Here is a 14,223-nt window from a genome sequence, read left to right on the forward strand (position 1 = left end):
CGGGCAGAAATGCAGCGGTTCTGCCAGCGATCTCGAAACATTGCAAATCACGAGACGCCCGTGCCATTCCTGTCGCCTGACGAATCGCAGTAGAATCGCGTCAACAATTGCGGGCGCCTATCGCCCAATACAAGAACTTCTTTTGGATGACAGGCGTCCCGCGATTTTTTGGGCAACAATCGCGGCAAAAAATTGCGCTGCGTTTGGAGTGCAATTGCAAGTCTCAGGAATCGCAATGATTCGGGTTTGCGGGCAGAACTTGCTTTTGGGGGCACCCAAGCAGGCACACTCCTGACCCCCGACTCTGTGTATCCATTCACACCTGGAGCTGCGGCTTGGCCCTGCCTCTTCGTGTCCTGATTGTTTTAACTGGCTGTGACTGACATGGCGCACTGGCCTGATGGCTCACTGACAGTGAGTCAATGGCTCCTGCTGAAGCTAAAAGCCAATCATGAGTGCAAGTCTCTCGTGAACATCGCTTGATCGAGGGGGGGCTCAGGTAATTATTGGGGGGGGGGGTGGCGCTGCACACGTTTTTTTACCTTCAATAAGGTAAAAAGCCTTATGCCTTTACAACCACTTTCAGTTTACATCGGGTTTTAAGTTGCAGAAAGCAATTTAACAAAAGTAAAAACAAAAATGTTTCTTTCCTTAAAGCGGAGTTCCGGCCACAAAATCAACATAATCGATTTTGGGCCATCCGCTTGCTATTGGTCACCTGAAAAAGAAATGAATAGTTACGTTTTTTTTTTTTGTTTACTTACCTTGTTGAAGAAAAATATACTCACCTTTCTTCCACTTCCTCCCTCTGCGGCCGCGGCCCGCGCTGTCACTTCCTCTTTGCATTGATTCCTGGGAGCTGAACGTCATCGCTCCCAGGAATCAATGCGCCTGCACTGGCCCCGCCTCATTCCCTGCTAAACAGCTTCTGGTCATGCCCAGAAGCTGTGGAGGGATGACGTGCCTGCACCGGAAGTGACGAGCGGGGCCGGTGCAGGCGCATTCTGGGAGAAGAGAAGAGCAGAAGAGGACGCACTGGCTTCAGCTGCCCACATCCCAGATGGCAGCGCTGGAGAAGACGTTTTCAAGGTAAGTATTTCTTCTAAAAGGTAAATGCGACCTGGGACAGTACAGAGGCTATCCATTGTGGAATGTACTAGCCCTGACTGTCCCGGGGGTATTTTTATTGAAGAAAAACATTTTGTGGCCGGAACTCCGCTTTAAGGCCTTGTTCCCACTAGTGTGACTTCTTGATGCTTCTTGAGTTGCACCTAATCATGTGACAAGGGAAATCTTTGTTTTCAATGTAACTCCGAACGGTGAGCAGTCAGCTTTTATTTATGGAAGACTTTTTTTTCCCAAAAGAAAAAATATGTTGCTATAATTTAGTTTTAGCTAGAGTTTACCTTCAGTTAGTAGTACATCTACTGTATCTAGAGGAGCAGCGTTGTTAACCTAGGAAGAGAGCTTAAAGTGGAATTTCACTCTCTCCCAATCAACATTATTTTTAATCCTCATGCTGCTAGCATTAGTAAATAGGCAAGTATATCATATTTACTTTAAACTTTTTACATTTTTTGTTACTTCCTGGTTTACACCTAGGCAAATGTCATACATCTCAGGAGTCTTCAGGAGGGGTTTTCACAGCTCAGCACTCTCCTGCATGCATACTTGAGCTAAGGTCAGGAAGTAAATGTTACATGAATCATTTGCCCTTACTCAAGATGGCCACTGCCAAGAATGCTAGGGGATGTTTTTCAAAGTGATTTCTCACCAAAATCAAGCATGGAGACATGGATGAATGGAGAGTTTGCTTTGAATATTAAAAATTATTGTTTTTGGTCAGGATTTGCTTCAAAACTATATAACCCCTTCTGCCATAACACATGGGAAGGTGTTTTGTAGTACACCGAGATGGCTTTGATATGCTGATAACTGCCCAGGCTGAATGTATTTTTTGGTGTATTCAACAGGCCATAAGGTAGTAAATAAAATACATTTTTCTCTATCGTTCATTGACGGACGCAGTTCTCTCTGTTCATATCAGTAGGGTTATACTGCCCCCTACTGGAGTAGGACACTAGACAGAAAAAAACTTCTGCCTACACCATTGGGCTGTCCCGGAGGGTACACCCGCTCTTCCTGCATAGGATGTCAGTTTTAATCTGCCTAATCGGGGGTAAGGACCTAGTTCTTGCTGGGATCTTTGGTCCTGGCATACAAGTATTTTTTATTTTTTTTTTTTTTTAGCTAGCCTTTTTCCTTGAACTTTTTTCCTATGAGATGTTCAAGCAATTATGCCAGGCTGGGCGACGGGCTGGATCCCTATATCCAGTGGTCACTCCAGTCTGGCCAGCGAGAACGTGCAGACCGTAGCCCGGCACTGGGTCGGCTTTTACAGTCCACTAGACGGGGACTGGCCCGCGAGTTAAAACGTCTCGCCAGGACGCACACGACAGGGTCTAGGCTTAAGTCGCAGCGTTCCTATTTGACCGACAGCCCCCCTACTTCAGTGGCGTGGGGTCCTGTCGAGAGATGGCGCCCGCCTGTGTTCCCGGTATGGTGAGTAAACGTCCCGCCCCCCCTTCCTGGCGGGTTTTGGGGGGGTACGTGGGCCCTTTCCCTGGCATGGTCGGACCCTCACACTCTTGGGGTTCCCTCTGTCCTGTTGTGACCTTCCCCCCCCCCCACGTGGGGAATGTTTGGGCCTACCTAAGGCTGGGGCCTAGTGTGCAGGCCGCATGGGGGGCCGGGGAAGTGCGCTGTCGGTGGCGCTCGACCGGGGGGGGGTGCGTGCCTTGATGGGGTTTTCTGCTGTGGATGGGTGAGCAGTTGGGGGGTCCCCCTGTGGGTCCCAGGTTCCCGCGTGGGGCCGCCATTTTGTTGTAGCCTCTGTCTGCTTCAATGACGGCTGCCAACTTGGTACTCCTGTATTCGGCCATTTTGCGGTAGAATTTTTTTTTTTATGCTGTGAAGGCCGGTGGGAGTGCCTGGAGGCGTTCTTTTGGTGGGAGGGGCTCCTCCTTTCACCCGGGCAGTTCCCTGGCTCACTTTCTTTGGGCCACCGCTGAGACCCTCCTAATCTGAGTGCTATGCTAGGGACAGTTGAGTCATGAGGGTGGTCTCTCCCTCTTTGTAGGGGTTCATTAGCGTGCGCCTGACCTCCGGGGGGCGATGTGGGGCCGCTCCTTTGGAATATAAAAAAAAGGTTATTTTTGTCTATTTAAAAAAAAAAACAAAATTCTTGGCGGGTTCCCCAGGTTCAGTATGGACCCTGCAGGCCATTTGTTCCCACCTGACCCCCTCATGGTGGCAGCAGGGCCTTCGGATCTCCACTGTCTGTCAATGCCTTTTTCGGCAATTCAGGAAACATTTGGGCCTGGGTGGAGGTGGGAGGTGAGCTGAAACGTTTCTTCACCTACCTCTGATGTCTCGGATTCGGAGTCTGACTCAGCCGCCACAGACGTGGGCCTCCCTGCCGGGTCTGTTGCCTTGCACCCTGTCTCCTCGAATGATGAGGATGACATTTCTACCGCCTGGTCGTTTGTTCACACCTTTTACTACGTTTTATAAGGTGGATGTGCTGGCATCTGCAGGTGCCTCCCTTTTTGCCCCAAGGTTTTTTGCTGGCTGCTGTTTGGAGGGCTTTTGGCCTTCCTTGAGGGTGTTTACTGTTTGTTACAGGTGGGCCTCATCTTTTGTTCTGGTGAGTCCTATGTTTCCTGGTCGGCTGTATTTAGCCTTGGGGACTTGCTCTTCTGCTGGTTCCATCCCTCATTTTTTGGCACTGCTTTGGGACGTCCCTACTGATGTGGATCAGAGAGAACTGCGTCCATAAATGAACGATAGAGAACTGGATTTTTGACTTAGCGTAAAATCCTTTTCTCAAGTTCATAGACGGGACGCAGTACTCGCCCCACTATTTTTGAGTTGGGTTGGTGTTACTTTCTGACACTGCTTTGCTACACAACTGACATCCTATTCAGGAAAAGGGAGGGTGTACCCTCCGGGACTGCCCATAGGCATAGCCAGAACTTTTTTCTGCCTAGTGACCTACTCCTGTAGGGGGCAGTATAACCCTACTGATATGAATCGGAGAGAGCTGCTTCAGTCAATGAGCTTAAGAGTAAATGATTTTACGGTAAGTCAAAAATCCATTTTTTGTTGAACCACTTGTCAACCGCCCACAGTACACTTACGGTGGGCATCATGTACAGGCAAATCAATGTAACCGGTATGTCATTCTGCCTGTACAGACACAGGGGGCGCTGCTATGCAATCGCATGATCACAATGTCAACAAACCTGTTATAACTCCATTTTCATACCAGCTTTGCTTCCTTTACTAGTGAGCTGTGATGGGCCCACAGCTAACACATGGTACACACCGCATCCCTTACCATGTGATTAGCTGTAGCCAATCACAAATCACTTTTATCCACAGCTGTCATAAACTTAACCCATTCAAGACCATTAAAAGTGTTGCTGATCTTAGGAACAGCAATCAAAGTATTAAAAAAAAAACAAAACACTGGTTGACACCCCCCCCCCCCCCCCAGTAGTAGGACAGGGCTGCTCTAACATTGAACTATTCTGATGACAGTTTTTGCAGATGACACAAAATTGGCCAGGGCAATAACTTCACAACATGAAGCAGATATCCTACAGAATGACCTGGACAAAATTACAGAGTGGGCAACGACATGGCAGATGAGGTTTAACGTGGAGAAGTGTAAGGTTTTGCACTTGGGGACTAAAAACATAAAAACACAATACACGTTAGGATGGGAACCCTTGGGGGAATCAAAAATGGATAACGATCTGGGAGTCTTGGTTGATGATAGATTAGGCAACAGCATGCAATGTCAAGCGGCAGCTGCCAAAGCCAGCAGAACATTAGCATGCATAAAGAAAGGGATGTATTCCAGAGATAAGACTATAATCCTTCCACTTTATAAAACTCTGGTCCGACCGCATCTGGAGTATTCCGTCCAGTTCTGGTCGTCAGTCCTCAGGAGGGATGTGTTGGAGCTGGAGAGAGTCCAGAGAAGGGCAACTAAACTAATTAGGGGATTGGAGGACCTTGACTATGAAGAGCGTCTACAATCGCTCGATTTATTCTCCCTGGAGAAGAGATGTCTGAGGGAGGACATGATAGCAATTTATAAATATCTTAATGGGGATCCCAGCTTAGAAAAAAAGCTGTTCATTCGAAGGGATTGCATGAGGACTCGAGGGCATACAATGCGATTAGAGGAGAAGCATTTTAACCTCAGGCAACGTGGGGGGTTCTTTACTGTTAGGGCTACAAGATTGTGGAATTCTCTACCACAAGAGGGGGTTTCTGCGGGTAGTATGGTGGCTTTCAAAAGACTTAGACTTCTCAAGGATCAGAACATTCAGGGGTATGTGAGATTACAGCCACACACACCTACACAGGTTGAACTAGATGGACTATTGTCTTTATTCAACCTCACCTACTATGTAACTATGTAACAATAGTAAATGGTAGGAAACGCTTTCTGGCTTTTTTTTTTTTTTTTTTTTTTTTTTTATATACTACATGCTGTCACAGGTGTACCTGATAACCTATATCATGACCCTGTACTGTGCTGACGATATGTATAAAACATTTTTTTTTCTTAATTTACAAAAAAATTTCTTAAAAACTTGCCATGTCTCTTACTAAATGCGTCATGTACAAGATTGTTTACCTTCAATTAAACTTCCGTGAGGCAGTCCCCTCTAATACTTACCTGACCCCCTTCTCGATCCAGCAATGTCTTCGAGAGGCATGCCTCTCCGGGGACTTGCACTCCTGATTGGCTTTTGGCAGCAGCCATTTTTTTTTTAAAGCCTTGCACCCACAATCAGATCACCGGTGTAATCTCAGGCTTCGTGGCTCAGGCAGAGTGCTGCACAATGACAGAACTACAAGCCATCATCTGAAAAGGGTGTTGGTACTTTGTAGTTCATTCACAGATCTCTGAAAGAATGATTCGGCCGTGTGGGGCCATGTTTCTTTTCAAATTGTGACACCGGGTGTCACAATGGGAGGGGGGGTCGACAAGGCTGCAGGAGTGGGAACATGTTGCATCTTAAGAACGGATGGAACATGTAACATTTTTTCTAAAGGTGCTTATTCCTTAAACCCAATTGCAAACCTACACGATAAGCTGCAACATAAATTTTAGACGTGGGGGGCTGCTTTTGTTTTTTGTTTTTTTAAGTTTTCATTTTTTTCACCTTGTAATCCAGCCAACAAGAACAGCTTTTCTGCTTTAACACTGACAGGGTTGCTTAAAATGTTCAGCTTTTATTGATGTCAAATCTTTATCCAAAAAAGAACAAAACTGTTGCTGGAATTGCTTAAATCAGTAGTAAACTGCAAAAAAAAAAAAAAAATTCCCCTTGCAAGCTAATGTCATAATGTGCTAGCTTGCCATGGACATTACGAAAAACGTATCTCAAAACTAAGCCCACCAGCAGTGCACTGTCATCGCTGACAGGGTTTCCATCTTCACCTGTCTTCCTTCTAGGTTTGTGGGCTCTGACCACGTAAATGGGCGAGCCGTGATTACGTCACTCCTGTGCGTGGGAGTCATAGCCATGGCACAGATCCTTAATGGACAGCATTTCGTCCATTAAGAGCGCAGTGCGCATGCGCTGGTGACATCACTGGATGCTACTAAAGTAAATATCTCCTAAACGGTGCATGTTTAAGAGAGATTTCGCTATCGTTCATTGACGGACGCAGTCTGTTTTTCATAGCAGTAGGGTTATACTGCCCCATACAGGAGTAGGACACTAGGCAGAAAAAAAGGTCTAGCTACGCCTATGGGCAGTGCTAGGGGGTATATCACTTCTCTCTGCTATAGGATGTCAGTTTTATTCTGCCTAGTCAGGAGTAAGGACCTAGTAGTTCCTTGCTGGGATCTGTGGTCCTGGCAAAGTTTTTTTTTTTAGTTTTTTTTTTTTTTTTTTTTTTTTTCTCCGGATTTTTTTCCTGTGAGATGTGCAAGCAACTAAGCCGGATCTGGGCGATGGGCTGAATATATAGATCCAGTGGTCACCCCAGCGGGCGCACGCAGATCCCAGCTCTGTGCAAGGTCGGCCGCGACATAGTCCCACTGGAAGGAGACTGGCCCTTGAGTTAAACATCTCGGCAGGTCGCACACGACCGGGTCTAGGCTCGAGTTGCTGCGTTCGTTTTGACTGACAGCCGCCTCACTTCGGTGGAGAGGGGTTCTGTCAGGAGATGGCGTCCGCCTGTTCCATTTATGGTAATTTTTTCTACTCTCCCCAAGTGGGTTTTGGGGTGGATGCGGGCCCCTCAGGATGGTCGGACCCCCGGGTTTCACCTCTTTCCTGTTACGCACCCCCCTTTCCTGTCCCTTCTCTCCCCCCCCTCACTTACTGGGGCTATGGGGTGCTTGAACCTACCCCTGGGGGTTGCAACTGGGCATTTGGCTGGGGTGGGGGGGGGTATGCCGACATCGACCAGACAATCAATCATGCGGGGGGGGGCAGACTTGCCTGTCCCTACCAGGGCCCTCATCCTGTCCAGGAGGCTGGGGGAGTCCCCTCGAGGGTCCCCAGAAACTCTGCAGGCCATGTGGGGCTGCCATTTTCCTTAAGCCCTTGTACTGAGAAAGATAGACCATCATGTTGGTATACTCCGTGGCTATTTTTGGTGGATTCCCATTGAAAATCACTGGTGGCCATGTTTTTGTAGTCACTAGAGGCTTTTTTTTGGCATTGGAGCTCCTCCTCCTTTTTACCTAGTGCTGGCACTCGAGCTTCCTCCTGATCTCAGATCGCTTCAAACACGTGGAAGGAAGGCAAGGTGTGTCAAATTCTGGACCTAAAGTCACTGAATTGTTTCGTGCGGGTTCAAAAACTTAAGATGGAATCTGTTTGCACGGTGGTCGTTTCCCTACATTGGGGATTTTTCCTGGCCTCCTTAGACATCAAAGATGCCTACCTCCACTTCCCAATATATGCAGGAGATCAACGGTTTCTGCATTTTCCCGTGGGAGAGGATCACTATCGGTTTGTGGCATTACTCTTTGGTCTCGTCTATGCTCCTTGGGTCTTCACAAAGGTCTTGGCCACGGTCCTGGCGGCTATACGCCGGCGGGGGATATCGGTCCTGGGTTACCTGGATGATCTGGTTCTCCGTGCAGAGTCTCCCATGGCACTGGGGACAAACTTGGAGATCACCATGAGAACTCTGGAGGAGTTTGGGTGGATTCTGAACCTTCAGAAGGTCATCCCTGGTCCCTTCCATGAGACTGGATTATCTGGGCATGACTTTGGATTCGTCCTCAGCCAGGGTGTTTCTTCCTCCGTACAAACTTCAAAAACTCCAGACTGCGATTCAGCTATTGCTGTCCAGCAAATGGTCATCCCTTCGGAATTGTATGAGAGTTCTGGGACTGATTATGTCCTTCGAGGCGGTATCTTTCGCTCAATTTCACACCAGAATACTCCAGGAGGAAATTCTTCTCAAATGGAACAAGATCCAAGTTCTCTGGCAAATCGGATCTGGCTGAGCCAGGTGACCAGGGGGTCCCTGTTATGGTGGCTTCCATCCCAATATAAAATGTATATTGGACAGTGATCACCACGGATGCCAGTCTGTCCGGGTGGGGAGGTGTTCTCAGCAAGCTTTCTGCTCAAGGGGTCTGGTCCCTGGAAGAATTCAGGTTACCGATCAATGTTCTGGAGCTGAAGGGCGATCGGGCTCTGTCTAGTCCACTGGACAGAGTACCTTCGAGGCTGTCCAGTGCTCATTCAATTGGACAATACCATGGCCGTGGCTTATATTGTCTTTGCGGGCTTGGAGGTGGCAGGCATCCTTCGGTGGGCGGTACGCTTGTTCCAGCTCTTTCCGCCGTTCACATTCCAGGAGTGGAAAATTGACAGGCGGATTGCCTCAGTCGGCAGACCTTGGCTCCAGGAGAATGGTCTCTCCATCCGGACGTGTTCCAGCAGCTGTGCCTTCGTTGGTGCACTACAGTCGTAGATCTGTTGGCGTCTCGGATCAACAGGAAAGTGCAGAGGTTTGTGTGCCGCTCTCTGGGACCCTCTTGACAGATGCCACAAACGCGCTAGTGGCTCTGTGGGGTCAGTATCAGCTGATGTATTTTCCTCCGCTCAAGTTACTGCCAAAACTTCTTCACAGAATCAAGGTGGAAGGGACAATCATCCTTGTGGTTCCAGAATGGCCTCGCCAAGCTTGGTATGCTGACCTGGTCAGGCTAGTCGGGAGACGTTTCTTGGAGGCTTCCTCTAAGGGGAGGATCTGCTGTCTCAAAGACCAATCTTCCATCCTGCTTTACTGTCACTGGCTTTGATGGCTTGGCTGTTGAAAGCTAGGTGCTGAAGGACAGGAGATTGTCTGCTTCAGTGATTCCCACTCTGCTTAAAGCGAGGAAAGCTACTTCTAGAAAGATCTATCGTCTGATGTGTGGCGTCTCTTGGGGTTCCCCCTCGTTCCTACTTGGTGGCTCAGATCTTGGCTATCCTTAAACGGGGAGTTGATCATAATTTGGCCTGGAGTGCTATCAAGGGTCGGGTTTCGGCCTTGGCAATTTTCTTCCAAAGGCCACAAGCCTCCCATTCCCTGGTACATAGCTTTATCCAAGGGGGGCGACACTTGGCTCCTCCGGTGCGACCTCTGTTGCCACCTTGGGATCTTAATTTGGTGCGGTCAGTTCTCCAGAAACCGGCCTTTGAAAATATTCGAGATTTCCCTGCTTACCTTCTCAGAAGGTGGCCCTCTTGGTGGCTGTTACTTCTGTGCGCAGGGTGTCTGAACTGGCAGTGTTGTCCTGTCCTCCCTATCTGATGATTCACAGGGGTGCTTCATCCGGATTCGTCCTTCCTTCCAAAGGTGGTTTCCAGTTTCTATTTAAATGAGGACATTGTGTTAACCATCCTTGTGCCCTAAGCATGCTAAGGAATTTGTACTGCATATTTTGGATGTGGTTTCGGGCAATAGTGTGTACTTGGCGACCACCGAGTCTTTTCGAAAGTCAATTTGCTCTTTGTTCTCACAGATGGACCAAAGAAAGGGCTGCCTGCGTCTGCTGCGACTATTTCCAGATGGATACGACAGACGTTTGTGCAGGCTTACTCAATTAAGGGTCAGGTTCCTCCCTTTCCTGTTAAGGAGCATTCTACTCTGATGCTTAGTGCTTCCTGGACCTTTCCCCACCAGGCATCTGTGGTTCAGGGTTGCAAGGTGGCTACCTGGTCGTCTGTTCATACCTTCACAAAGTTTTATAAGGTGGATCTGCTGGCATCTGCAGATGCCTCCTTTGGCCACAGTTTTGCAAGCTGCCGTTTTAAAACCCTTGAGGGTGTTTAATGTTTTCAGGTGGGACTCCTCTTGTTCTGATGAGTCCTGTGTTGCGTGGTTGGCTGTGGTTCAGCCTTGGGGAATTTTCTGCTGTTCCCACCCCTTATGTTCTATGGCACTGCTTTGAATAACAGACTGCGTCCGTCAATGAACAATAGAGAAAATTGGATTTTTGTCTTGCGGTAAAATCCCTTTTCTCTGAATTTCATTGACGGACGGAGTAACACTCCCTCTATTTTGAGTTGGGTTGGTATTGTTTTCTCTGGCACGGCTTTGTTACAAAACTGAAATCCTATAGCACAGAGGGATATACCCCATTTGGACTGCCCATAGGCGTAGCCAGAACTTTTTTCTGCCTAGTGTCCTACTCCTGTAGGGGACAGTATAACCCTACTGCTATGAAGAATAGACTGCGTCCGTCAATGAACTTCAGAGAAAAGGATTTTACGGCAAGACAAAAATCCAATTTTACTGTACTTAAAGCTTACCTGTGGTTTATAAATTAACAAGCTGCTGACTTTATTACTGCTTAAGTGTGAGCTGGAGTTGGCTGACTTCAATTAGTGTGTATCTACTTTCCTGCCACATTAACAAAGCTGCTGTTCATAGGTGTCTTGCTCTTCTTATAGTGTAGGCCCTCAGGCAGGTGTTACTAGCCAGGTCATGGGAGGGGGAGAGCCTAAAAAAGAAAACTAATGCAGCCACCACATCTGAAGATTGGTAAGCTGCAATACGTAAAATGTTTGGTTTTGAGTTTAATACAACTTTAATGTCAAATTTATCGCTGTCTGTGATCCGGTTAAAGATATTTCAATTCACTAAAAGAGGAACTCCAGGCACCTATAAAAATAAGTAAGCAGCTACAAAGTGTAGCTGCTGACTTAAAAAAAAAAAAACAGCCACTCACCTGTCCCATGGTCCAGCGGTGAGCTCCCCTCAGCTGCTGTCTTCCTTCGTCTTTCCTCAGCGTGCCAGCATCTTCACTATGGGCACCCGGCTTTGACAGCTTGCGGTGTTGCAGCCAGACTCTCGCGGCGTATCCTGTATTGGTGGATACAGTCTTCTGTGACCTGTCAATGTTCTGAAGACTATAGGTGTGGAGGGCGGAAGAACTGGTGCTGGGACCGGAAGTGGGAGCAGGTACCTGTCAAAATCGGGTACCTGCCCTCCCCCCCCCCCCCCCCACCCAAAGTGCCAATTGTGCAAGAGGAGCTGGGAACGAGTCCTCAAAAATTCTCTAGGCGTTGCCGCCGCTGAAGAGATTATAGGAGTACCAAGCGGAGAGATCTGATTACCACATTGAAGAGGTCACTGGCTGCAGCGTCATAATGTGCGGTTTTGTGAATGGTATAACACTTGAACTGGTATAGGTCAGATGCCTTTTGGTTTTAGTGGGGAGCCAAATGTATGCAGCTAAATACAGCATTTAAAGAGTTCACATGAAATTAAAAAGTTAGTACAAAAAATTTAAGGCAATTAAGATATGCAAAAGCCTCGAGTTATATTTGTTGTTTTGTTTTAATGCTCATGTATGTTCTTTGTAAAATATGTTGACTTCATGTTAACTGACTTTTTTTTTTTTTTTTTTCTTTTTTTTGTTACAGGAACAGAAAAGTGGTTGATTATTCGCAGTTTCAAGATTCTGATGGTATGGGTTTGTTTTGATAATTACCTAATTACAAGTACTTGTATATTGCCGTCAATTTATGTAGAGCTTTACATATACAGTACTGTTCAAAATAAGGCAGGTGTGAAAAAATGCTGTAAATTTAGAAATGTCTTCTGAAATGGAAGCATTAGTAGTTGATCAATTAACAAAATAGAAAGTAAATGAACATAAGAGAAATTAAACGAATACTTGGTGTGACCACCCTTTGCCTTCAAAACCGCCTTAATTCTTCTAGGTACCCTTGCACATGGTTTTTGAAAGCACTAGGCAGGACTGTTTCAAATATCTTGGAGCACTAACCATAGATCTGTGGATGTAAACGGTCTCAGATACTTCTGTTTCTTGTAATCCCAAACTCTGTTGGGCTCTGTGGGTGCTAAACCATCACTTCCTTTCTGGACAAACTGCAGGCTGCAATACCCTATCCAGCGGATGGTCATTCTTCCGGATTTGCATGTGAGTGCTGGGCCTGATGTTGTCTACCTTTTTGAGGCGGTCCCGTTTGCAGGGTTCAATATGAGGTCCCTGCAAGGGATATTCTGATCAAAATGGACAAAACTCTGCAGTCTCTGGACAACCAAATCCAGCGGAGTCGGGGTGCAAAAGGGTCTCTGATCTGGTGGCTTCGTTCTCCGGTGCGTGCGTGTTCTCCACGAATGCCAGCCTGTCGGGGTGGGGAGGTGTTCTCGACAAATTCTGCTCAGGGGGTCTGAACCCTGTCTGAGTAATATCCTGGAGCTCCGAGCGATCAGACTGTACCTAGAACATTGGATGGATCATCTCCAAAGATGTGGAAGAAGGAGAAGGGGACAAGACTCCGCAGTCTCTGGAGAATCAGATTTGGCCGAGTCGGGGCACAAAGGAGTCCCGTATATAGTGGCTTCGCTCTCCGTCGATTCGGCTGGGAAATTCCTTCCTCCCTTCCCTTGTATCTGCCAGTGGTCACCATGGATGCCAGCCTGTCCTGCTGGGGAGTTATCCTCTGCAAGCATTCGGCTCTGGTTGCTGGAAGAGTCCAGACCAATGTCTTGAACTCCGAGTGATCAGACTGTGTCTGGCTCATTAGACGGGATCGTCTTCAGCATTGTCCAGTGCGCATTCAATCAGACAATGCCATGGCTGTGGCTTATGTCAATCACCAAGGGTGCACAAGAAGTGTCCTGGCGGCTCTGGAGGTAGCCGGCATTCTCAGGTGGGTAGAACGTTCTTTCCGGAGTGGAAAACTGGCAGGTGGATTACCTCAGTTGGCAGGCTATGGACCAGGGGAATGGTCTCTTCATCCGAAGGTATTTAATCAGCTGTGTCTCCGGTGGCGCACCACCGAGGTGGATCTGTAGGCGACTCGGCTCCACAGAAAGGTGCATGGGTTTATGGAACGGTCATGGGATCCTCTGGCTAATGCCAGACGCGCTGGTGGCCCCTTGGGGTCAGTATCTAATTTACGCTTTCCCTCCTCTCAAGCTTCTGTCATGACTTCTACGAAGGATTGAGGCAGAAGGGAATTATCGGTCATCTTGGTGGCACCAGACTGGACTTGCCGGGCTTGGTAAGCCGATCTGGTGTGGCTGGTTGCCGACGTTCCTTGGAAGCTCCCTTTCGGGAGGATCTGCTGTCAAGGGCCATTCTTCCACCCTGCTTTACTGTCGCTGGCTTTGACTGCTTGGCTGTTGAAAGCCAGGTACTAAAGGATAGGGTTTGCTCTGAATCGGTGATGCCAATACTGTTAAAAGCTAGGAAATGTACTTCTAGGAAGATCTACCATCGTACATGGAAGACGTATGCAGCACCCCCCCCCCCCCCCCCCCCAGGTAGGTAGGTGCTAGGCAAATGCATCTATTGCTCCTTCTGCTTATCAGAGGAGCCTGATCTATTGGGTTGCCTGTTACATCTTTCCAGGTGTGATTCATTGGGTCTGAGGGAGTGTCCCCACTGTATCCAATGAGGGAGCTTGTTGGACAGGGGAGAAAACCCAGCCAGTGACACATTGGCTTTTGTGGGAGGGCATTCTTGCACTGCTTCCTGGGATTGCCCATAAAAGCTGAGGGGACATGTGACAAGGCATCTTTGGCAGGAAGCAGAGTCCCTGGAGGAGGTTGACGGCTGTCTCTCATCCTGCTGTGCATGAGGAAGGTGGTCGACCTAGTGAAGCAGGTGTGGAGCTGAGCTGCAGAGGATCCAGTGGAGCTGCT

General features: G+C 48.0%; 1 protein-coding gene across 2 annotated transcripts in view; it reads left to right on the forward strand.

The window, feature by feature from the left end:
- The window catches only part of NUCKS1 (nuclear casein kinase and cyclin dependent kinase substrate 1), a 67,185-nt gene that overhangs the window by 7,837 nt on the left and 45,125 nt on the right, over window positions 1-14,223 (forward strand). For both annotated transcript variants that reach the window (XM_082244356.1, XM_082244357.1), the window contains exon 2: window positions 11,970-12,013. In XM_082244356.1, the coding sequence (XP_082100482.1) occupies window positions 11,970-12,013 (44 nt within the window). The remainder of the gene's footprint in view (window positions 1-11,969; window positions 12,014-14,223) is intronic.

Source organism: Pelophylax lessonae (assembly GCF_965119305.1).
Source record: "Pelophylax lessonae genome assembly, chromosome: 2".
Classification (NCBI taxonomy): domain Eukaryota; kingdom Metazoa; phylum Chordata; class Amphibia; order Anura; family Ranidae; genus Pelophylax; species Pelophylax lessonae.